General features: G+C 41.2%; 1 protein-coding gene across 7 annotated transcripts in view; it reads left to right on the top strand.

The window, feature by feature from the left end:
* RUNX1T1 (RUNX1 partner transcriptional co-repressor 1) overlaps positions 1-23,413 on the top strand; it is a 142,737-nt gene that overhangs the window by 65,124 nt on the left and 54,200 nt on the right. For 5 of the 7 annotated variants that reach the window (XM_047842259.1, XM_047842253.1, XM_047842255.1 and 2 more), the window contains 3 exons: positions 17,361-17,498; positions 19,595-19,836; positions 23,365-23,413. The exon at positions 23,365-23,413 is cut by the window's right edge and continues 41 nt beyond it. In XM_047842259.1, the coding sequence (XP_047698215.1) occupies positions 17,361-17,498; positions 19,595-19,836; positions 23,365-23,413 (429 nt within the window). Of the gene's footprint in view, positions 1-3,030; positions 3,045-4,366; positions 4,797-17,360; positions 17,499-19,594; positions 19,837-23,364 lie in introns of those variants that run through there. The other 2 variants (XM_047842257.1, XM_047842258.1) reach the window with 2 other exon arrangements.

Genomic DNA, 23,413 nt, shown 5'->3' with positions numbered 1-23,413 from the left:
CCTTTGTATTTAGACATTTATTACTTTTGTGATTAGTTTATCTGACAGTGGTGAGAGGGGTGTGTTTTTGAAAATGATCGTATAGCTCTCCAGCCAGGAACATTTTTCATTTGTACATGGAATGAATGCTCTTTGCAGTTGTCCATCAATGTTTGGTTTGATTTCCCCTCATTATAATTCTTCATGAGCTCAGAGAAGACATCTCTAGTGCTATATGAAATATAAATGATTCCTAGTAAATGGATGGGAATTTAGACTGTCATCTTAATGTAATAACATGTTTACCCACATTTAAAGTATATATACAGATGAAGCTACACTAAGGACTTATTAACTTGAATTTTATTTATGTGTCTAGTTGAGACATATCCCTGGAACTTAATTAAGGTGCTGTGTGAATTGTAAAAATGTGTCATTCAAACTGTAGCTATCCAGAATTTTATAGTTCTAGATTCCCCAATGATCTTCCTGAGATTAAAAGGTATACAGACTTTTTAAAGGGTCTTAAAATAAGGGGAGGTGAAAATAGACTTACTTAGGCGTATTTGAATATACATGTGAAGTTACTTCCTTGGTCAATAGAACTTGAGGGGTGGGTGCCTGAGTGGCTCAGTTGGTTGGGCGTCTGACGCTTTGATTTTGGCTCAGGTCGGGATCAAGCCCCGGGGTGGGTTCTGCACTGACAGTGTGGAACCTGCTTGAGTTTCCCTCTCTCTCCCTCTGTCTCCCTCTGTCTCTCTCTCCCCCACTTGTGCTCTTCCTCCTTCAAAATAAATAAGTAAACTTAAAAAGAAAAAAAAAAAGAACTTGAGCTTTTGTCCTTAGGGAATATTTATTAGCAATTAACTAATTTGGGCGCCTTCTCTGAATTACTTTATTAATTTAAATAAGGTTATGGGCCTCCATGAAAAACTGTATTATGCAAAATATTAACTGAGGCAGAATCTATTAAGAAATGATGAATGTGAGAGTCACACAACTATATAGAATATATTTTGATCTCCTTATACTTTGACCATAATAAACTAAAGAGAAATGTCCATTTAAACACTTCGGTTCTCAGTTGATGTGTGAACATTATTACATGTACAGAATTCGCTAATGTAATTCGTAGGCAGTTCAAACTTATCTTTGGGGATCTTTTTAGACGACTTAGCTTTTTAGTGAGACTCCTTTATGTGGAGGGTGCTGTTGATGTTGCATGGTGCTCCTTGAATGCTTTATAAAGAATGTGATCATTTATTTGGGGATTTTACTCTAATGCTGCTCTGGCAGACTTGTGGATTCCCTGACCCCATGACCTGTAGTTCTTTTCTTTTCTGTCTGTCTGCTACTGTGTGTGAACTTCTTTGTTACTAAAATAGCATTCATTCCTTTATTCAATAAACATTGATGTTAGACACTATTAGACGATTGGGATTCTGAGGTGAATAAGGCACTTCTTCTACCTTTGTGAGGCGTTCAAGGGTTTTCAGCCCCTGTAGAGAACCCCACCTCCTGGACCCCTCCTTTTGGTTATCTTGAATCCCAGTTTTTCACCCCTTCAATCCAAAGCTGAACAGTCTTGGTAGAGCTCCAATTAAAACAAAGCATATTCTTCCTTACATTTTTTTCACCGATAGATCCATTCCTAGAAAAATCTGGGTGTGCTGTATTTTACCTAAATTCGTTTTAAGGCATACGGTTATTTTGTGAATCACTCACGGAGGGGAAACAAAAGTGCTGCCACTAAACGCTTTTTGCTTAGCGCTTTGACTCCATGGTTTTGTAGTGTTCGTCCCAACTTCAGAGATGTTATAAGGAGAAAATATGAGGGTCTTAGAATGATCTAAATACAGTGTTAAAACCGAGCCAAAAATATAAAACAGGCTTTTTGCAGCATGATTAACAGTGTATTTGAAAGCTCTGTCCCATTGTGAAGCACTGACTTAAGAGATAGCCACTGTTAATATTCTGCTGTAGATCCTTTGTATATATACGCTTCTGGACACTTACACACACACACACACACACATCTATTGATTTATAGCCATCTTCAAATATGTTTTTGTTTGTTTTGTTTTGTTTGAACAGGATCTTGTAAAGCATGTAGCTATGTAACTATTTCCCCTTCTTGGTATATTTCAAATTCTTTCCATGTCAATATACACAATCATTAAGTTCCACTCTATGATTCTATTAGAATTTGAATTTCCAAATGCCCATTGTTGGACAATTAGGTTATTTCTGGTCTTCTTCATTATAAACATCTTTGTGCACTTGATGTTGTTTATTTAGGATAATTTCCAAAGAGTGGAGTTGATATATTAATGGATATGTAGAATTTGGAGACAATTGATACATATTGCCTATTGTCCTACAAGAAAATTGGTATGATTTTACAAAAGGCACTGTAAAAAAGTCTGTCTTTTTTTTTTTTTTAATTTTTTTTTTTTTTTCAAAGTTTATTTATTTTTGGGACAGAGAGAGACAGAGCATGAACGGGGGAGGGGCAGAGAGAGAGGGAGACACAGAATCGGAAACAGGCTCCAGGCTCTGAGCCATCAGCCCAGAGCCTGACGCGGGGCTCGAACTCCCGGACCGCGAGATCGTGACCTGGCTGAAGTCGGACGCTTAACCGACTGCGCCACCCAGGCGCCCCAAAAAGTCTGTCATTTTAAAAAGTCTGTCAATATGTTAGGTGAAAATGAGTATATTGTTTTACACTAGTTAACTAGTTAAACTTTTTTCTCCATAGGGTTATAGATAACTTGTATTTCTTTTAATGTTAAACTTTTAAAGTCAAACTTTTTTCTCCATAGGGTTATAGATAACTTGTATTTCTTTTAATGTTTATTTATTTTTGAAAGAGAGAGAGAAAGAGAAGGAGGCAGGAGGGTCAGTGAAAGCGGGGGGCAGGGGATCTGAAGCCGGTTCCACACTGACAGCAGTGAGCCCCATGCAGGGCTCAAACTCATGAACCCTGAGATCATGACCTGAGCTGAAGTCGGATGCTCAACCAACTGAGCCACCCAGGTGCCCCTGGTTATGCCTTTCTTAACAAGGTTAGAATCTCTTTCCTAATCTTCAGGTTAAATTAATATGTATGTATTCTTATGTGCCTAATATATAACCTATATATTTAGTATTTTTAAAATTTTTATGTTAAAGATTTTATTTACATAGAAATGAATGACTTTGGATATATGGTGTGAGAAAGGTGCTTACTTTATTTCCTCCAAATTTTTGTCTAGGAGTTCCTGAGAGAGTTTGTAATTGAATTGCTTTTTCTTTTCCTTGTATTAGAAGTCATCGTTATCATGGACCGAATGCTTAGGTGATGTGTGTCTGTTTCTGAGCTTCATATATTTCTGCTTCTTTTTAATTTCATTCTGCTGAATTGGTTATTTCTGTACCAGTAGCATATTGTTCAAATTATTACAGTTTAATGGTGCATTTTATCAAATGGTGCATTTTATCCAATTCCTCATTACACTTTATTTTCAAAGTTTTCTATTTTCAATTTTATTGTAGATTGACTTTTACAACATTTGTAAAATTCTGGAAAAAATTCTATTAGTATTTTGCTTGGGCTTGGATTAGCTTTAATGATTACAGTGTATACTGAGTGGACACAGAACAGAAATCTTGATAATTTCTTTTTTATTTATTTATTTTTTTAATGTTTATCTATTTCTGAGACAGAGACAGAGCATGAGTGGGGGAGGGGCAGAGAGAGAGGGAGACACAGAATCGGAAGCAGGCTCCAGGCTCTGAGCTGTCAGCACAGAGCCCGACACGGGGCTCAAACTCACAACCGGTGAGATCATGACCTGGGCCAAAGTTGGTCGTTCAACCAACTGAGCCACCCAGGCGCCCCATTGATAATTTAATTTCTTAAAAAATAGTTTAGTGGAGTGTGTGACTCTTGCTCTCAAGGTTGTAAGTTTGAGCCCCACGTCTGGTGTAGAGATTACTTTAAAAAAATAAAATAGTAAAAAAATAGTTTATTACAGCAAGCTACCTAAGGACCTACTGTGTGGAAGATCCTTGTTTAGACACTGGAGACAGATTTGAAAAGATACGGACCTTATCTTTTGTCCTGATCAACTTGTATAATTGTACAAGTATTTGAAGTAGATTTCATAGTGTAGGAGTACTGTAAGACGATTTTGTCAAATATGTATTTTAGAGTTATTTCTCTAGAAGCGAGGAGGAAGGGGATTTGTGCAGAGAGGGAGTGGAGGTAGAGAAAACCCTTCAGAGCCTCTGGAAGATTTTGAAGCCCAGGCCAGAGGGCAAATTAAGGGTGGATCCTAAGTGTGTTTAGAAGTGACATTGATAGGACACAGGGAGTGGATTGGACGTGGAAGGAGAATGGTATGGAGGGAGGAGTCTGAGGATGATTGTGGTGTTTTGGGCTTGGCCAGCTGTGGGGGGAAGTGACGCTATGCTGGAGATTGAAATACAGCAGAAGGCACAGATTTCCCGAGGCAGGTGTTAGATTTGGTTCTAAGTACAGCTGCCAAGGGGTTGTGAAGCTAGGTAGAAGACTTGTCTGGTTCTCCCAAGAGCGTCCTTTGCCAGGAGACATAGAGCCCTGGCGGGATTATTTACAGGAGATGAGAAGGCCAAGAAGGCTTGCATCAGAGACTAGAAGGGATGAAGCCAGTTCAGAAGAGGAGTTAAGGCCCTGCCAGAGAGGAGAAGCCAGAGGCGGGAGAACTCACTAAAACTCATAGCGACTAGAAGAACGGTATCACAGGAGAAAAGGAATGAGAAGCGGCTGAACAGGTCAGATGGTGCTGAGAACCCAAGTAAGATACAGATTGAACGGTATTTTTGGATTAATCACTAGAGTTTGTGCCGTGGCTGGGTGGTTTGGGTGGAATGGTGTCAGTGGAAGCCCCATTGAAGTGGGAATGGAGTGTAAATAGAGAAGGGTTTCATTATTGTCACCATTTTTTTTGTAATATTTCCATCATTGAAGAAGCCTTGAAACCGTCTGAAGGGGAATGAAGAATACAATTGCTTTGCTGTCTGGTTACCTCCAAATCTGTGTTTTTAAATCGAAAGATGTCTGTGTTTGTCCACTCTTTAACTTTCTAGCTTCTCGGCATCATGCTAAATTCTGGGACTCAGTTGATGTCTGATAGAACGTCTGAGATGAAGTGATACGCTCCCTGCCATAACAGAGCATTTTGCTGTCTGGTAGGAGATGTTAGACCAACAAGTTATTATACAGTTATTTATAATAGTTGCAGCAAGCCCAATAAAGAACAATTAGATGGTACAGGAGAGTTTCCCATACAGGGGACTTGGGAGGGACCCAGAACGCCTTCCTTGAGTAAGTGAATTTGAGTGGAGATCGGTTTTCCAGGTTGAAAGGCCCTGAGTTGAGGTGAAGCTTGCAACCTATAAAACCAGTGAGATATGAGGTGAGATAAGAGAGGCAGGCAGAGACGAAATCTGTCTAGGTTGTAGGTCATTTAAAGGGTTTTGGATTTTATCCTGAGAGTGATGATAAACTATTTAAACACTTTCAATAGGGGAGTAACTTGATCGGATCATTAGAATGTGAAGTTCTTGAGGGCAGTGATTTTCTTGTGCGTCCATTGTCTTTTCTCTGTGTCTGAAGGGGTACCTGGCACTTTGTAGATGGCTCAGGAATTTTCAAATACATGCTTTTATATTAAATGAGTGAATAGTTCTGTGTTTAACCAGATTACTTAAACTTGTGGGATAAGTACAAGTTGTTGTGGGATACACTGATTGCAGTGTAGGGTGAAGGGTTGCACAGACTAGTTCCTAGAAGGTCCCAGTGAGTGACGGTGGTGTTCCAGGATGCTGATAGCAATGGTGAAGCGCATTTAGGAGGAAGAATAATTTGATGGTGGCACATGCGCAAGAAGACATTCAGGATGTTTTATGTAAAAACAACAGAGTCTTGCAGAGATAGCTCTAAGTAAACTATGACTTATCCTGCCTTTTTTCCAGATGATTCTTCCTGCTGTGTTTTGGTTTTAGTTTTTGACATGATCACGCACCTCTAGATTCCCACTTGCTCAAGTTTTAATTTTACTTTGTTACCAAGCTCTGTGAATCTGCCGTAGAGTATAAAAATGTCTTCCTGAATCTTCTCGTCTCCAGTCTTAAGAGCCACGTCCATGCTGGATTCCTGTATTATTTCTAGCCTAGGCTGTTGCAGACCAGAACGCCTGCCCTCTCTTGTCTTTCTTACCCTATTTAATCTCTGCTCCATACTTATCCATAATATAAGATTAGAAATGAGCATAGCTTAAAACTCTCAGTGCCTTCCCCTTGCCCATAATGTGAAGTCTAACAGTACTGGTTGCTGTTTTTTTAAAGAGTACATTGGATTAAATTCAATAAAATTTTTTGAGCTCCTGCTACTTGTCTGCAATTTAGCCACAGGTACATAGTCTGTGTACCTTCATAATTTTCTGCCCTGATTCACCAGCTCTTACCTGGATGATCATAACTGATGGCAGTGGATATGTGTACTACCCTTCAGCAGCTCCACAAGCTTCCTTAATAGCCTTTAACGCTGGCAAATAAGACAAATATTCCTGCAGGAAAATTGTCCACACTTAAAGATTGTCAAATGTTTGGATCACTTTTTATTTAGTGATTTTTTTTTTCCTACCTTCAGGAATAATCTTCAGTTTGGTAACAGGATGTTATATAGATACTTATATTCATTGCATGGGCCCTTGGTGATGTCTGTATCTTTTTCTGCTCTCTACACACGCAGGAGTTACTTTTTTTGTGTTAACTTGAGTGATTTGGTTTTTCCTTAATAAGTATTTTTACCACAGTCATTCAGCGAACATTTGCCGGCTGCCTGTGCCAAGGGGTTCGAACTCTTCCCAGACAGGAGATCCTTTTTTTCCAAAGGAAATCTTAACCAGAACAGCAGTGCATAGAGCAGATAAATATGGAGCTGTGCTGGTTGAAGTAGGGTAGCTAAACCCGGGGCTGCTGGATGGCCACTTAGTGGCCTCCAGGAAGTGGTTCTTAGACTTGGAAACAGGAGTCACAGGAGTGAAGCTCTTAACAACTGTGAGAGAGATGACATTTCTTAGGAACTTACACACAGTGGTAATGCCTGGCGTCCACTGATATTCACATGACCAGCAGTCCTTTCCACACTTTAGGAAATTAGTAATTGATTTTTCTAGCTACAACCACCATTTGGGTACTTGTTAATGTTTAGAGTGTTTTTTGGGAGGTGCCAATTGGTTAAGGCAATCCACTCTTCATTTTGGCGCAGGTCATGATCTCACAGTTCGTGAGATCAAGCCCCGCAGCAGATTCTGCACTGATGGCACGGAGCCGGCTTGGGATTCTCTCTCCCTCTCTCTCTGCCCCGTACCCGCCTCCCCCCAAATAAATAAACACTTTCTAAAAAAATAGGGTGCTTTATCTTGGGGTCCACAGCTCATCTTTGTCAAAAAATGAGCAGAGTGATCAAAACTATTTCCTGCTTCTACTGCTTAGCATTTTCCCCTCCGTAAAGTGGCGTCTACTTTGAACACTTACGCTGTCTGCCTCACTCAGCCTTTGCCCGCTCTAGGTAACCATAGTTCCTAATATGTCTGTGGCTGTTTTGTCGGAAACTGGCTTTGTTTTAGTCTTCGCTTACCTTCTTCGTTCATTCAACAAATCAAGTGGCTGCTATTTCAAGCACTCTTCTTAATGCTATGGAGGCTGGACTTACCAAACAGGTAGAAATTTCTGCATTCGTGAAGCTGACACTGTGGTTGGGGAGACACTCAAAACCAAGATAAATGTGTCAAGTGCTAGCTAGAAAAATGCCATAGAGGAAGGGAAGGGAAATTCCCATTGTTATCCCCATAAGGACATGACCCAAACATTATTGAAGCTATTTTTCTAGAAATCGTGATAGGTTATTATAGACTCATCTCATTCTTCTGCCTGTTTTCCATCTTAACCCAAGTTCATGCACTTTAAAGGCATGAAGCTGGTCTTCAGACTGTCATCTCTGATTCCAGATAGCTGCCGGCCCAGCGGCTTACTGGCTCATTCCAGCACTGAGTCCTTGGCCTTGTTCTCATTAGTGCAGTTTCCCAGTGTTTGCTAATGACCTGTCTTACTCTCCCGCTTTCTCAGAGCTGAGAGTTTACTTATTTTAGTCATTGGGTTTCAAACTTTTGTATTTTCTACCCGTTAAGCTTACCAAATGAAATATGTAGAAGCCCAATCTATGAAAAAAAATATGAAAGGTCTTAATGGGACAGAAGGTGTTTCGGATGAAACCAGAGGCACCTCTTCTCATCCCTGCTCTTTCAATCTACATTGTCACCTCCAGGGACTCCTGCCATAGAGCCATTATTTTAGTATGGCGCTGTGATTTTATGATAACGGAAGTGTTCCAGGGCCGAGTTCCCTAATAGGGTAGACACAGCTACCTTATTGAATGTGGCTAGTGTGACTGAGGAGCTGAGTTTTAAATTTTGTTTAACTTTAATTAAAATTTACACGGTCACAGGTGGCTAGTTACAGTAATATTGGAAGGTGAAGTCCTCGTGTAACGCTCTCAGTTTAACATTAACTGAATGTGTCTTTATTTCAGTTTTCTAGATCATGTAAAAATAACATTAGTTTTAGAAGGTAATGGACTCTTGAGAAGGTCTGGAATGAGTTCTGGCTCGTAACCTTGGACAGATTGTCCAACCCTTCTGGGCCTCAGTTCCTTTTTGTAAGATGGGCAAATTTGTAGTACCTTTCCATAGTGAGATTTAAAATGAGGTAAAGCATGCAGGGCATTTGGTACAGTGCCCAATGCTTGATTTTAGGTGACTTATCCTAATAAGTTGGTTTTTTGTATGTTTGTTTTTTTGCTTGTAAAAAGAAAACATGCTCATTGTAGAACGTTTAAATAAATGAGAAAAATAACAAGAAGAAATTAAAAATAATGTGTAATCCCACCATCCATAGACAAGCAACAGGAAAGCTTGTGAAATGTAGAAAAAATGTGTTTTGGGTTCATAATATGCTTTTCTCTTTGTTGTGAATGTGCATATGTATGATTGTGCTATTCTTGTAAAAAAAGGGAGCTTTTGGAGGCTGTAGGTCTTATGTATACAGATCGCTTTACAAAGCCTTTTTTCTAATATTATATAAAAAGCCTTAGGGAATATGTTGTCATTACTGAAAAGCTGGTGAATTCAGTGATTTACTACTGTTTTGTTTTTTTTTTTTTAGATTTATCTTTGGTAACTTAATGTTTTCAGAATATAGAAATTCTATTTATTTATTTATTTATTTATTTATTTATTTATTTATTTAAATGTTGTTTTAAATTTATTTCTGAGACAGAGAGAGACAGAGCATGAGCAGGGGAGGGTCAGAGAGAGAGGGAGACACAGAATCTGAAGCAGGCTCCAGGCTCCGAGCTGTCAGCACAGAGCCTGACACGGGGCTGGAACTCACTGTGAGATCATGACCTAAGCTGAAGTCGGGCGCTTAACTGACTGAGCTACCCAGGCGCCCCTAGAAATTCTTTTTAGAATTCTTTTAGGATGATAGAAAAAAGATGGAGGTGATTTTAAGTTCAAGCTCTTAAAAGTTCTGGTGCCTCAAAGTTGTCATGACTGTAGACATGCCTTATGACATAGTACTATGTATTCCTTTAAAATACTACATTTATTGAGCACGTTCGCTGTATCAGGCACGGGGCAAAGTGCTGAGAATATAAAAACAAGTAAGATGTCATCATTACCCTTGAATAAATTATGACCTAGTGGGAGAGACCGACTTGATTCTAAATACAGTGTGGTCAGTGCTGTAAGAGGGATCTGGACCGGGTAATAAGGGAATAAAGGGCCTTCGTGGCCAGCTAGGGATGGAAGGGTTGTCAACGGAGGGTCCCCGGCTGAAGTAATACCTGAAAGAAGATTTAAAGGAATGATGGACTTAACCAGGCAGTGGTGGGGTGAAGAAGAATCTAGGGAAAAGAAAGGGTGCAGTGTGAGGGAAGCCTGTACGACCTGGGGGCATTGGGAGAGCTGCGTTAGTTCGGTACGGAGTTCAGAGGTGGGGATAAGAGTGGAAGGGAGAAACGAAGATGAGCCTGGAGCAGTTACAGAAACCAGATGGGTCCCAATGGTCTTTCAGTGCCTTATTAAGGCACGAGGCCTTTATGTTTCACATCGCAAAAGGTCTTTGAAGAGTACTGAGAAGAGAGGAGTAAGGTGTCGGATCACATCTTTGGCATACGTAGTGACGTGACGGTGTGATTTGGACAATGGCACAGAGATGGATAGTGCACGGCAGGGAGACCATCCAGTGGGTTGTTGATTAGACCAGGTGAGAGATGATGGATGAGGAGGGTTTGAATCCAGGGTGTTGAACATGAGTAGCCCTCTGGCTGTTTGGGTGCGGAACTTGGGAGGGATGGTAGGCCTAGAGGTACAAGTCATCGACATAAGAGCCATGGGGTGACTGTCACCACACAAATGAAGTCCCTAAGGAGAAGGTATAGAGAGAAGATTTCAAGAGTAACTATGAAGGAGCATGGGGGAAACTACCAGTAATTATCACAGTGGTGAAGAAACATCAGAAGGAGCAGCCCGGACGTCCTGAGAAGAATGAGAGCGTTGGAATGCTGGGATCCTGGGGAAACAATGTTTCCAAAGGGAGGAAGTGGTGAGACGCAGTCAGATTCTACAAAGATGCCAGATAAAGTATCTGGTGTTTCTTGGATTAATAATGAAGAGATAATTGAAGAGTTTCAGTGGGAGTTAGGATGATATCTTGATGCTACACTCCCAATATTATTTTAGTGTGTATTCTTTGGTTTCAAGTGTAGGTTTTAGGCAAAGGAGGGATTGACTGACGAGGTTCTGTGGGCTGTTTGGAAGATCACGTTGTAGGAATTAGTAGAATGAAGAATTTCGCATTATCAGGATAATCTCTTGCCATTTTTCTTCATTTCTTTCTGCCTGTTAGTTGCCTTCTTTTTCACATGGAGGGCAGTAGGCAGTACAGTCTTCTACCTCTGGAGTGAGATTGTTTTTCTGCCTTCACATCTGAGGGTAAAAATGTTGGAGAATGACTGAGATTGCCCGTCTTGGACAGGGTGCTGTGCCGGAACCAGCTGCTGGCAACCTTGGTACAAGGTCATGAAAGAACATGGTGACTCCCAAGGTAGTTATGGGATTAGAGGTATGACAGGTCCCAGTATGGGGAGGAAAACTTTCTAGGAGTCCACTGGAAGTTTGTGAAAGATGGAATGGGAAATGAGGAAGGAAGGAATGTGAGTGTAGAGTACTCTTTAAGAACCTGGGCTATCAGAGTGAGTGTTTTGATGGTAACTAAACAGGGACAAGTGGACATTGGTAGGGTTGTTTCATAACCAAATCATCAGTGGAGATTTAGTAATGAGGATTGAAAAGGTATTGAAAACAAGAGATAGATGTTAATTGTAGTGTGTGTGGGAAAAGATTTCTATGCAGACACATTCTTGTGGACATAGATATTTATGTGAACAGAGGAAGTCTGGTTATGATCACCAATTTCAAAATAATTTTGTGGTCCCTTTATTGTCAGATTTATGTTCTCTGGGTAGTCTTCTTTGTCTTTGAAATGAACATAAGCCATATCTGTAGAAAGAAACCAGAGAGTATTAGAGTTTGCAGATGATCCCTGAAGTTATATAATCTAAAATGCTTAATTTTATGGGTAAGAAAAGTAGACTCCAAAGAAGAGAAGTGAAGGAATCACAGATATAACAGTACCTACCAGAAGAAGAGGGTCTGTTTTAGTCCTTGGGTCTCTGATCAGTTCATGAGGAAGTCTTTCCCAAAACTTCCATAGACCTCGCTGGATGACCCATTGTCTAGAATCGGAGCACAGCACTCACCTCTGAAACCTGTTGCTGATTAAGGGGAGCATGACAACCTGATTAAAAGAAGAAGGATCTGCTCCCCAAGAATTGTGCACCTGAACAAAATCAGGACTTCCAAGCAAGAAAGAAGGGAGAAGCGGTGTTGAGTAGGAGCTCCAGGATCTGTGACATAAGCTAAAGAGTCTGTTTGTATTCTGTGGGCAGTGGGACCTTCCCAAAGGTGTTTTTGTTGTTTTTTTTTTTTAACGTTTATTTACTATTGAGAGACAGACACAGAGTGTGAGCAGGGAAGGGGCAGAGAGAGGGGGAGACATAGAATCCAGGCTCCAGGGTTCTGGAAATCCAGAAAGCAGGCTCCAGGTTCTGAGCTATCAGCAGAGAGCCCTACGTGGGGCTTGAACTCACAAACCGCGAGATCATGACCTGAGCCGAAGTCGGATGCTTAACCAACAGCCACCCAGGCACCCCCTTTGCATTTTTAAAAAAATTTTTTTAACGTTTATTTATTATTGAGAGACAGAGGGACCCAGCGTGAGCCGGGAAGGGGCAGAGAGAGAGGGAGTGGACCTTCCCAAAGGTTTTAAAGCATGGAATAGACAAGATCATATTTGTGTTTCAGGAAAAAAAAAATCTTCATAAAACACCTGTGATGAAGTAACAGATCATTCTTACACTTGCCTAAAACGACATAAGTTGATCACAGAGTTGAAGTAAATTTCAGATCTCCAGCATGTTCCCATATTACTTGCATTCCACTTCCTAATCATGTATTTATATGCTGTTGATGGTTATGTATTTGTCTTTTAAATTAGGTATTTAAAAAAACTGCCATCAAATTGCTTACTGTTTTCATTGGTTGGAGTGATTGGTTATATAACACACACACACACACACACACACACACACACACACACACACAACTATCGTACTCATAGGCTGTGGTTGGAGTGATTGGGTGTAAACATATACACACATGCGCGCGCGCGCACACACACACACACACACACACACACACACGCACACTGTCGTACTCATAGGCTGTGGTAAATGCTAAAAGGCCAAACAAGCATGATGCGGTTGGTGCCTTGGGCACCTGGGGAAAGCTATAAGAGGATCTGTAATGGGCAGTGAAGAATGGGATAGGTGGGGCAGATCTTTCGAGATGAAGGAAATAAACAGTATAAAATGAAAGGCAGAAAAGCCAGGGAATGCCAAGGTGCCCTGTACAGATAGAGCATAGACCCGGAGGGGAGGACATTGGAAATAAAGCCATGAATGGATGATGGAGAGGCAGGCACAAGAGAATGGAGATCACATGTGCTGGTGCCTGACTTGAGTAGGTACTATGCCAGGGTCTTAATGAGGCAGAGAGGGGTGTATATCAGTATTCTTCTTATGAGGAGCTCGGGATCAACATAACTTGCCTGAGGACCCACTACTGATGGCTGAGTTTACATTCGAAACCAAGTCTGTCTTAACTTGGAAATTTGTCTGTTATTCCAAATAGCCTTCTTCCACTGTATCATTCCATTGTGCTTAGAATATTAGCATTTGACTTTTATTCTCCTGAGCAGGAATGAACATTCCAGAAGTGCTCAGCAGGGAAATGAGATGGCAGCATTGTGGAGGCTGGGTGGCCACCATTCTAGTCTACAGGCAGTTTCCTTTAACATCTCACACCCAGCCACTGGAGTCACTAAATGATTCTGTTGTCAGGCCTGAATTTGCCGTATTTTCCATAGAAATAAAAATCAAAGTCGGTACCCAGTTTTGTGTTTCCTTAGCTGCTTTCTCCTTTCTGGTAGGAGTACTTCAGTTCCACTTGGGCTTACTCCTCTTTATTGTATATCTTGTAGCTCCTATAGCTAGCACTTACTCAAATTAGACCAACTGTACCAACTGCTAATTCACCGAGAGGTTTCTCGATCTGTCACATCTGGGATGTAGGTATTTCTTCTATTACAAGATATTTCTTCTATTATAATTGACATGATGAGCTCTGATAGAAAAAGACGTCCCGTCTACCAATCCTGAACTTTCTATTTACAGTAATCATCTCTAGAAATAGTATGTAAATAAGGAAAATGCAGAATGCCTATTCTCCATACCTTAAAAACACATCTGGAACTGTTTGAACTAACAAAAAGTAAAGTAAGTGCTACGGCAGATTATGCCATACCTTTCCTTTTTACTTAAAAAAAAAGAAAAAGAAAAAGAAAAAGAAGGAAATGGAAAACATACCCCTTCTAGAAGCCTCTGACACTGAATTGGATATTGAAATGGTATCAGTAATGTATTTATATATGCCACATTTTCTTCCATGTTTCAGCCATCTTTGGTACACATGTGTTGGATATTTGCCATGTGAGCTGAAATGTTACCACATAGGGGAGATCTTTATTTAGTAGTAGTGTGTATCATTAAGGTAGAGGCAAGTCAGCCCTTTTGATTACACATACCTTCCTGCTCTGATAGATTGTTTTTCTTTTTCTTTTTCTTTTTTTATCATTTTGTGCCAGTCTTTCAATTGATGTCAGCATTCCCCTGCAGCAACTAAAAATAGAAATTACATCTAGGAATAATTTTCATAAACTTAAAAAAATTGCATAAGAAATATTGTAACTTAATATTGGTTTTACTGTATCCTCTAATTTGAAACGGAGAAGAAATACTTCTGTGGTTGAATCATAGTTCTTTTGCTGTTTGCTATAAAAGTTTCAAGAATATATATTTCAAAATGTTTTGCTTTTTTTTTTTTTTTTTAAAGTAATCCAAAACAAATGCAACAGGACTCAGCATACTTGAAACACATTTTCTGAATTTATCTTAAATCTCTCTACTCCAGAGGGTTTGTGTGTGTGTCCGGGTTAGTCCTGGCTGGTAACTTCACCATCTCTCCTCGTCCTGGATTGATTGCACTGAACAGCATGGAATGAGTTACATATGGTCCCACTTTGTCTAAGTTTGTAGGACCTCTGGGTTGGAACTCCATTTGATCAGAGTGGAGCTAACTGTCGCCGAAATTTGGCTATTCCGGCCAGAATGCGTATAGCCCTGTTTAGAAGCAGTGGCGTTTTTGCAATGCTTTGGCTCAGTGGTTCTTGTTCTTAAAGTATCGATGCTGTTTCGAGGATTTAAAAAAATCACTCCTCTACCTTTTATCGTCATCGTCGTTGTTGTTGTTGCTGTTGTTACTATTATTAAGATCCTCTTAAGTTTGAAGAGGACACCCATTGTCGATTTTATCGTCTATTTCCTTTTCTCTCAGTGTCAGCAACAAGGGTAGACAGACGCGGGTTTCAGATGTGTTTTCCAGTTTAGGTTCTGCTCAAGAAGTACCTCCAGGTAAGTAAGGTGCAGGGGCCGTGCCCACTAAGGCTCAGCGTGTCCGGGTGGACGAAGCCGCCTGGGGTAACTTTCTCTTCATTTGGGCTCTTTTCTCCCTTGCTGCTTTTTTCCTTCCCTTGCTTTATTTATTTATTTTTTCACGATTCCCACCCCCCCCCCCCCCGCCCCCTCCCGCTCTTCCTCCCTCTGTCTGCACAACCACGTGCTTCAAGTCTGTGTATCTGGACTGCCTTCTCTAACAGTTCAGTGTGAGTGTTCGCAGAATGAAAACCAGATGGACCTGCAGTTCCCACTGTTATCTCCCAGCCGACTCTGGCAAGCCTCCCTCTATCCCTCCTTCCTTGGCATGACAGAAATATTTGCCTTTATTTAGGGAGAGTTGTATTTGCTGCTGTACCTCTTCCCTCAGCTGCAACATAAGCGGAAAGCTATTTATTCCCTTGTTGCTGAGGTTGGTTGAGGTGAGTAGACCGTGCAGCGAATTTAACTATTGAAGAAGCGCTTTTAAACCTGCCTGACTTCGGTAGTTTTCTAGACTAAGTGAGTTACTGATCCTGGGTGTTACAGTGTTCTGGAATAGCACTAGGAAGGCAAGCTTTTAAGGGGTGAGATCAAGGTAGAAACGCTCTCCATGTGGGTTTTTACCACATTTCACTCAGAACATGCATTGACTAAAGGGGCATTCGTGGTTCTCCAGCGAGCTGTCAGGGTGAAGAAAAAGAGACTCTGATACTAGGCTATCAAAATGCTCTTATTAGAATGATGATTATTTTCATTCTTTTATCGCATTTCCCCTGTTACGGCATCGACATTATTTCAACTTTAAAATGTTATGTTCTGTTGCAACCCAAGTCTCGTGAAACGGCTCTGAATAAAGGTGTGAGGTAGGTTTGGAGTTGCCAGCATAGTGATTTGGATTTTTCACTTAAAAAAAAAAAAATAGACATTTAAAGTCAGTGTTGAGAATTTCTCCCCATGGTTATCATAGTGTTTTAAAAGACCCACTCTTGACCAGTAGTCCCCATGACTTGACTTTTCCAAAAGTCCGAGTGGGAAATATTTGTACCTAAGGCTGCATGAGGGGCCTCAGACATTTTTGGTGTGTGTGTGTGTGTGTGTGTGTGTGTGTGTGTGTGTGTGCGCGCGCGCACGTGCGTGCGCAGGCACACAGTGCTGGTAGAAAATTGTATTCTAAAGAAACAAAACTCACTTTTTTATTGGAGATCTGTTGCTTCAATAGATTTGACAGAAGAAACAGCTCAGAATTTCAAAGGCAAAGCATGCATAGTAGAAAACAGTCTTGAAGCTCAAATGTTCGTTATTGGGTAATCAGGAAATTTCTCCATATCTGTCACATACTCATGAGAAAATACAGAGAGGGCCTTTCGTTCCTTTTCATTTGCTATTTGGGGTTTTTCCAGTCTCACTCCGCCCGAGGTTATTAATTGAAGGATTGGTCTCATGTTTCTCAGACGGTGGGTCACAAATCACAAATTCTGAATAAACAATCGTGTAACCTCATTGTGTGAAACACAGCATTTATGTAGTGGGGCATTTTCCTGCAGGGCAGAGGAACATTGAAGTGGGGAGTGTATCTGGGAGATGTAACCCGCTTCTCCTAATGGGCCAGAAACTAAGCACAGAAAGGGCATGGCAGGTGTTACAAAAAAAAAAGTCCTTATAAACATGCTGGCTCCTATCAGTATCTCACCTGCATAACAGACCTTCAGATTTGTGTTGTTCCTCACTAAAGGGTTTATTACCATTTTACTTCCTCATCTATTTTTTACCTCTTGCTAGCGTTGGCTTCAGCTTCGAGTGAGGTTGTGCCGTTGGATATAACACTACCAAGGTAGCATCTGCCCAAGCCAGAAATAACAATAGGATGTAAAATAACCCAGTTACAAATGAGGTCCTGCCATCTGTGCTACACCTTCTTAAGTGGGGTTTGGATGATAAAGTCCTGATTTAAACTTCAGTAGATCAGCCTATTTTATTGAGAGGAGATGTCGGATTTCTTCTGTTCACTTGCTTATAAAAAAGATGAACCCCACTTAAAAAAAAACAAAAAAACAAGAAACAAAAAGCAACGAAGGTGCTTAAGGAGTAAAATAACCTGTTCAATGGTGGCGTCCTCCAGATCGGACTGAGAAGCACTCCACGATGCCAGACTCACCTGTGGATGTGAAGACCCCATCTAGGCTGACTCCTCCCACCATGCCACCTCCCCCTACAACTCAAGGAGCTCCGAGAACCAGTTCATTTACACCGACGACGTGTGAGTAGACACTTCTGCGTTTCCCGTTTCCATTTTGAAGTCTAATTTTTTTTTTCCTGCAGAAGTGAAGCCCCGCCCCCCCGCCCCCCGCCCCCTCGCCCCCCGCCCCCTCCTCACCCCCTCCCCACCCCCGCCGCCTCCTTCACCCAAATCATTTAATTGCCAGTGAGTAGGTATTGAGCCTGTGCAGACGTACAGCATCTTAGGTGTAATTTGTATGACTGCCAATATTTGCCTGCCTTTCCATTTTTGCTTCACAGTTGTAGTCTGCTTTGATTTCCGCAATGAAGACTATTGCATTCGTTTGGGCTGCGGCTTCATTTGTTACCACCATAATTTTTAGTTTGACTTAATGTGTAGCTCCTTACTTTAGCTTGTACATTTTGCCTTGGAACATGTTAATATCCTACAATTATTTCCAGGTTGCTTCTGGTCTTCTAATACCACTTTCTTCTGGTATTTACAAATAAGATTCAAAGCTAGCAGCCTTACGTGAAAAAGGGGTATTGCTCTGGGTGACAGTCACATCCAGAAAACTTTCTGAAAGAAGGAGCATCTTTCTTGTCTTGAGCCTGTCAGACTTTTATTAAACCTTTACTCGATTCCAACTCGGCTCAGGTCTTGTGTCCTGAATCAGTGGCGTGTATTGGCTTTCTGGGTTGTCCGAGGAAAGGACAGAACATTCCGAGAGAACAGCCACTTCCCTTCCTTTCCTGTAGATTCCAGCAGGGATGGTGGATAGCTTTGTTTCCATCGGTTTCAAAGTCCCGGGTAAAATTGTCCTAAAGGATTTGTGAAACTAATAAATGCTATCTGTTGCAGATAGTACTATTTACAGATTGTGTGTCATCAAGTCTGTATGAATGAACAATCACAGGCAAAACTAGATCCATGGGATTATAAGGGATTGGCAAAATACACATCCCAGGCTGTTTATGCGGCGTGGCGCTGCCATTTAAAGGCCTTTCCAAACGTGTAAGGAACAGGAGGCTGCAGCGGCACCAAGTTGCCACCCTGTCATCTCGTATCTGGTTTGTCGTTACCCAGAGCCACAGTGATGGGCACATGTCTTCTGTGAGAGGTCCTAGTGAGCAATCATTTCATGACAGGTTGCTTTGGTGCTCGTTTGGGACAAGGGGCTGTTGTATTATCTGGAAACTTTTAAGAATGATAGAGTGCTTCAGACATCTTCAAACTCCTGTTGGAGATAACCTGTCAAAATTACATGTAATAGATGAGTTGGATAAAGTGGAGTTGGTCGAATTTATTGATTTTAATGATAAAATCAACATTTTCGTTAGTGAGAAATGCGCAAAATTCTCTAGTCTTGTTCTTACGAATTATCTCGGTGTTCAGATACATTTTATCGGAAACAAAGTTGTCAAATTACCGCCAATCCACGCTATTAGTTGGGACGAGATGTCCCTTTCCGATTTCTTGAACTAACTCTCTGATAATTACCGTATGCATTTGGCTTCTTATATAAAATTTGCATCTTCCCTAAAGAAGTGGTTAAGAAATATGAGGGGGAGAAAATAGCCTTCTAATTGGGTGGTATAAGGTTAAAACTTGAAAGTCCTCTTTCTATAAACACAGCTGTCAGTTGTGTGTACAAAACATGATTAAAAATGTTCAGTGATGAATTTAGTCTCCACCAAATGTACACTTTCTCTAGGGGAACAGTTTAGAGAGGAACGGTCCCGCTATATTGATGTCAGCCTGTGACAGAAGGCTGACATCCAAAAACGCTGTTTGTTCCGTGTTTGAGACATTTCACGTGGTTGGCATATGTGTGCACGGGAGGCAGGGCTGTCCCCGGGTTACAGCCGACTCCCTTGGGGGCTCAGCTTCCGCGTGGAGTACCGGCATGCAGTGTGAGGAGGGGAGAGCCATCCAGTCCTAGAGTACCTGAACCCGTGGTACCCCTGGGAAGCCAAAGCCTTTGACAGAAAAGCCCCCCCCCCCCCCCCCCCCGGTTTCCCAAACCACAGGATCCTCCAGATTTAAAGGGAACAAAACTTGATTGTAATTTCCTTGTGCCTTTACCCTCTGCGTTGATTTACTTGTTTTTCTTTCTTATTTTGTGCTCTTGACAGTAACCAATGGCACGAGCCATTCACCCACAGCCTTGAATGGCGCCCCCTCGCCGCCCAATGGCTTTAGCAATGGGCCTTCCTCCTCTTCCTCTTCTTCTCTGGCTAATCAACAGCTGCCCCCAGCCTGTGGCGCCAGGCAACTCAGTAAGCTGAAACGGTTCCTTACTACCCTGCAGCAGTTTGGCAATGACATTTCTCCAGAGATAGGAGAGAGAGTCCGCACGCTCGTACTAGGACTGGTGGTAAGCAAACGGAAATTAGCCCAGTTTTCCGGGGGTAACGGGAGAGGGTGTGTATGGGAGACGCGAAATACAGACTGTTCTCCCAACCGTTTTGTTCGCCTACCTGGAGATTGCATATAAGTCTGGTAATTCTGTAGTAACCGGGTTCTCAAGTCTGCATTGGGTATTGGTCCCCATCATGGTTTCTTTTACCATCTGACAATAAAGATATGGTGACACAGTTTATTATTATCTTAGCCATAAACACATGTGTGTGTATAAAATGCAATAAGTATACGTTCTTGGCCTGACGAGTGGCTTTCAGCAGTGACAAAATGTTTTCGTTACGTTAGCGATCCATTTAATCTAGCTAGGGTGCTCGTTTTGACATAGTTGCTTTGAAGGATTTTTATCACTGGTCTAAGATGAACAAGAGTTTAAACGAATAACGTTCTTCTATGTGTTTTCATTTTTGAGGCCAATAACATTTTTTAAAAAATTTCCTTGTGGTAAAATACACATAACGTAACATTGACCACTTTAACCGTTTCTGGGTGTGCAGTTCAGCGGCATTAAGTACCTCCATGTTGGTGTATATCCATCACCGCCACCCATCTTCAGAACCTTCTTCATCACCCCAAACTGGAACTCCGTACCCATTAAACAGTAACACCCCAAGTTCCCCTCCCTCAACCCTTGGTAACCATTGATGGTTTTTTTTTTTTTTTTTTTAAACAATTCTTTGTTAAAGGTAGAATTCACTTAAACCATTCATTTGAAAACAGAAGTGTTGAGTTAGGCACATTGTGCCACACTCTGTACATTATCACACCGGAAATGAGCACATGTATCATTTGGGGGGGGGGGGCATCCTGAATCATTTTTGTATACATACTGTGATTTTTTGGTACAGGTAGAGGATTTTCATTTAGGAAGGGCAATTTTCCCATAGCAAACGGAGTCAGGGAGAAGCTATGAGTCACAGGTTCGATCCTTACGGTAGACCTGAAATTCAGGTGACGGGCCCCTGTTTGCTTTCTCTTGAAATAGATCATTCGTTTGTATTCCGTGGACTTATGGGCAAAGCCATACTCGTTGTGTTTTGCAAAAGAAGCCCCCGGATTAAAGCCCATGCACGAGTCTAGTACAGTAGATGACGCTTCCAATCACAATAACCCACATTTGACAGATATTTTGCAGTTCGCTCTTTTAACCCTTACCTCCCTCTCCTGAGTGCTCTAAGAAAAAGCTTTCACATTTTCCACAGTCTGCCAGCTCCACCTGGCGCTCTTCCTGGCCGGGAAGGTGAGGGCCACAGGAGTGTGTCAGCTTTGCCACAGTTACTTTTGTCAATCACTTATCTTTTTCCTTTGTCATTCTTGAGTTTCGCAAAGTAGACTTTGCAACTAGCAAATAAATTAGACCCAAGAACTGCAAAGTAAATCCAAAGCAGTGATTGTGTCCCATAAATAGTGAAAATGTTCTTTGTAACAAAAAAAATGGTTTTTTTTGTTTTTTTTTGAAAACTGCTTTATATATTTGATATATTCTCTAACGGTGGTTTCCGTAAGTTCCAATGTGGAAGAGTTTGGTAACTTTAAGTCAGTTTTCCCAGATGTTCAGTGGCATACTTTCGAGTGCAATACCTCTTTTCAGAGATATATTTATTTAAAAACCTTCAGAGGGTAAGTTAGGGGAAGACATTAATGATAAGTTAGGGGAAGGTATTAATTAATAGTGCTTTGCGTGGAATCGGCAGGCAGTGAATATTTGTCAAATGAGTGAATGAATAGAGAATGGATGTTGTTTTTAAATTTTGTTATTTGAATACAGTTGACATGATATCACTACATTAGTTTCAGGTGTACAACATCGTGATTGAGCTTCTCTATATGTTAGGCTGTGCTCACCGTAAGTGTACCTACCACCTGTCACCATATAATACTAGTATCATATTTATTATTAAGTATATTTCCTATGCTGTGCCTTTTATTCCTGGGACTTCCTCATTCCATAACTAGAAGCTTGTATCTCTTAACACCTGTTTGCCCATTTTGCCCAGCTCCCCACCTACTGCCTTCCTTTCTGGTGATGAGCAGTTTGTTTAATAGAGAACGGATTTTTTTTTTTTTTTTTTTTTTTTGGAGCATTTGACTACAAGCTTTTATGTATGCCATTTTATCTAAATTCTTGGGCCTGCCCTTAGGGGTAGTGATTTTTATATACATTTTACATGTGGGGAAACTGAGGTTTACGAAGTAAAACACACAGGGCTACCCAACTGAAGTGACGGGCCTGTGATTTGAACTCAGGCAGTCAGTCATAATGAATCCCCTTCTGCTGTTATTTAGATGGAGTTAGAAAATCTGTCAGGAGGAACAGGCTCAAGGCACAAAATAACTGGCATGGCTTTAGAAAACCGGCCATTGAAACAAAATGAAAGATGAAACAAATAGACTCCCTGATCTCTGTTATAGATAGGAAGTTCATGGTTATTCATAGTTTCATGTGAGGATGTTTTGAGTTTAGAGGTGTAAAAAAGTTAGAGTTTGCTGGCCCCACACTTAATCATGAAAAGGAAAAGAACTGCACAAGAAAGTGGGTGGAGGCAATATTTTGAAGGAGTTAGGTCACCAGTACCGCAGTTTAGTCAGGCCTGAGGGTAATTGAGGTGTTGAGGAAGTTGAGACTGAAGTTTCTAGTTGTGAATCTGCCACGACACTGAGGAAGACGAACCAAAATACGGTTAATGTACTCAACACCCTTACAGTAGGTTGGTTGTCTGTTAAGTAGATGCTTTTATCGATACGTATGGCCCGCTCTAGGACAGCGGCCCCGAGTATTTGGGGGCTGGCTTATGTGGCGTAGGTTAGGACTAAGTGCAAGTCATTCTGTGCAGTCCCATTGGGGTTGAGCAGTACATGTTGCCTGTAGGGTAAGTGGAATATCTTTGATAACCGGAGAGTGTTTTCACCCTCTGCAAGACTCAGTGACTCAGAGACGTCTCAGACTTGTTCTCGGGCTTTATTGGTCAGCACACTACCCAACTTAGCTGCTCCTCCTGAACCAAGATGCTTTGGTCGACAAAGAAGGCCTGCAAGATGGGAAGACAGAAGAATATTTCCACCAGAAATAACACAGACATGACACGTTGGATGAATTGAGATTCTGGCCCTTGCCTTTGGGCTTTGAGCGATCAGTTGGGCTTTCAAATATATCCGAGTATGTTCGTTTTTCGTACAGGTAATAGAAGTCTCTGCAATCAGAGACTTCTATGACAACAAAACCGCGCTAAGGTCCCTGCACGTTATTCTCCAAGTTCCATAGTTAATGTGCTACGTTATCTAATGCGATTGTTGGAGGTGGGTGGTAACTGTATATGATACGGGATCTTTGTTTACAAAGTCGAAAGGTTTTGTATTGAAAGTGGTGCTTCCCGCATGTGTGTTATTACACACTCTTGTAACCGTATTAGTAATTTATTAGTTTCATTGTTTTTACTATTTACCAAGAGACCAACGTACTTATAATCCACATTTTCTCCCACAGAACTCTACTTTGACAATTGAAGAATTTCATTCCAAACTGCAAGAAGCTA

The sequence above is a fragment of the Prionailurus viverrinus genome, chromosome F2 (genome assembly GCF_022837055.1).
Source record: "Prionailurus viverrinus isolate Anna chromosome F2, UM_Priviv_1.0, whole genome shotgun sequence".
NCBI classification, from domain to species: Eukaryota; Metazoa; Chordata; class Mammalia; order Carnivora; family Felidae; genus Prionailurus; species Prionailurus viverrinus.
The sequence above is the reverse complement of the archived record's forward strand: the minus strand, read 5'-3'. Positions and strand labels throughout refer to the sequence as shown.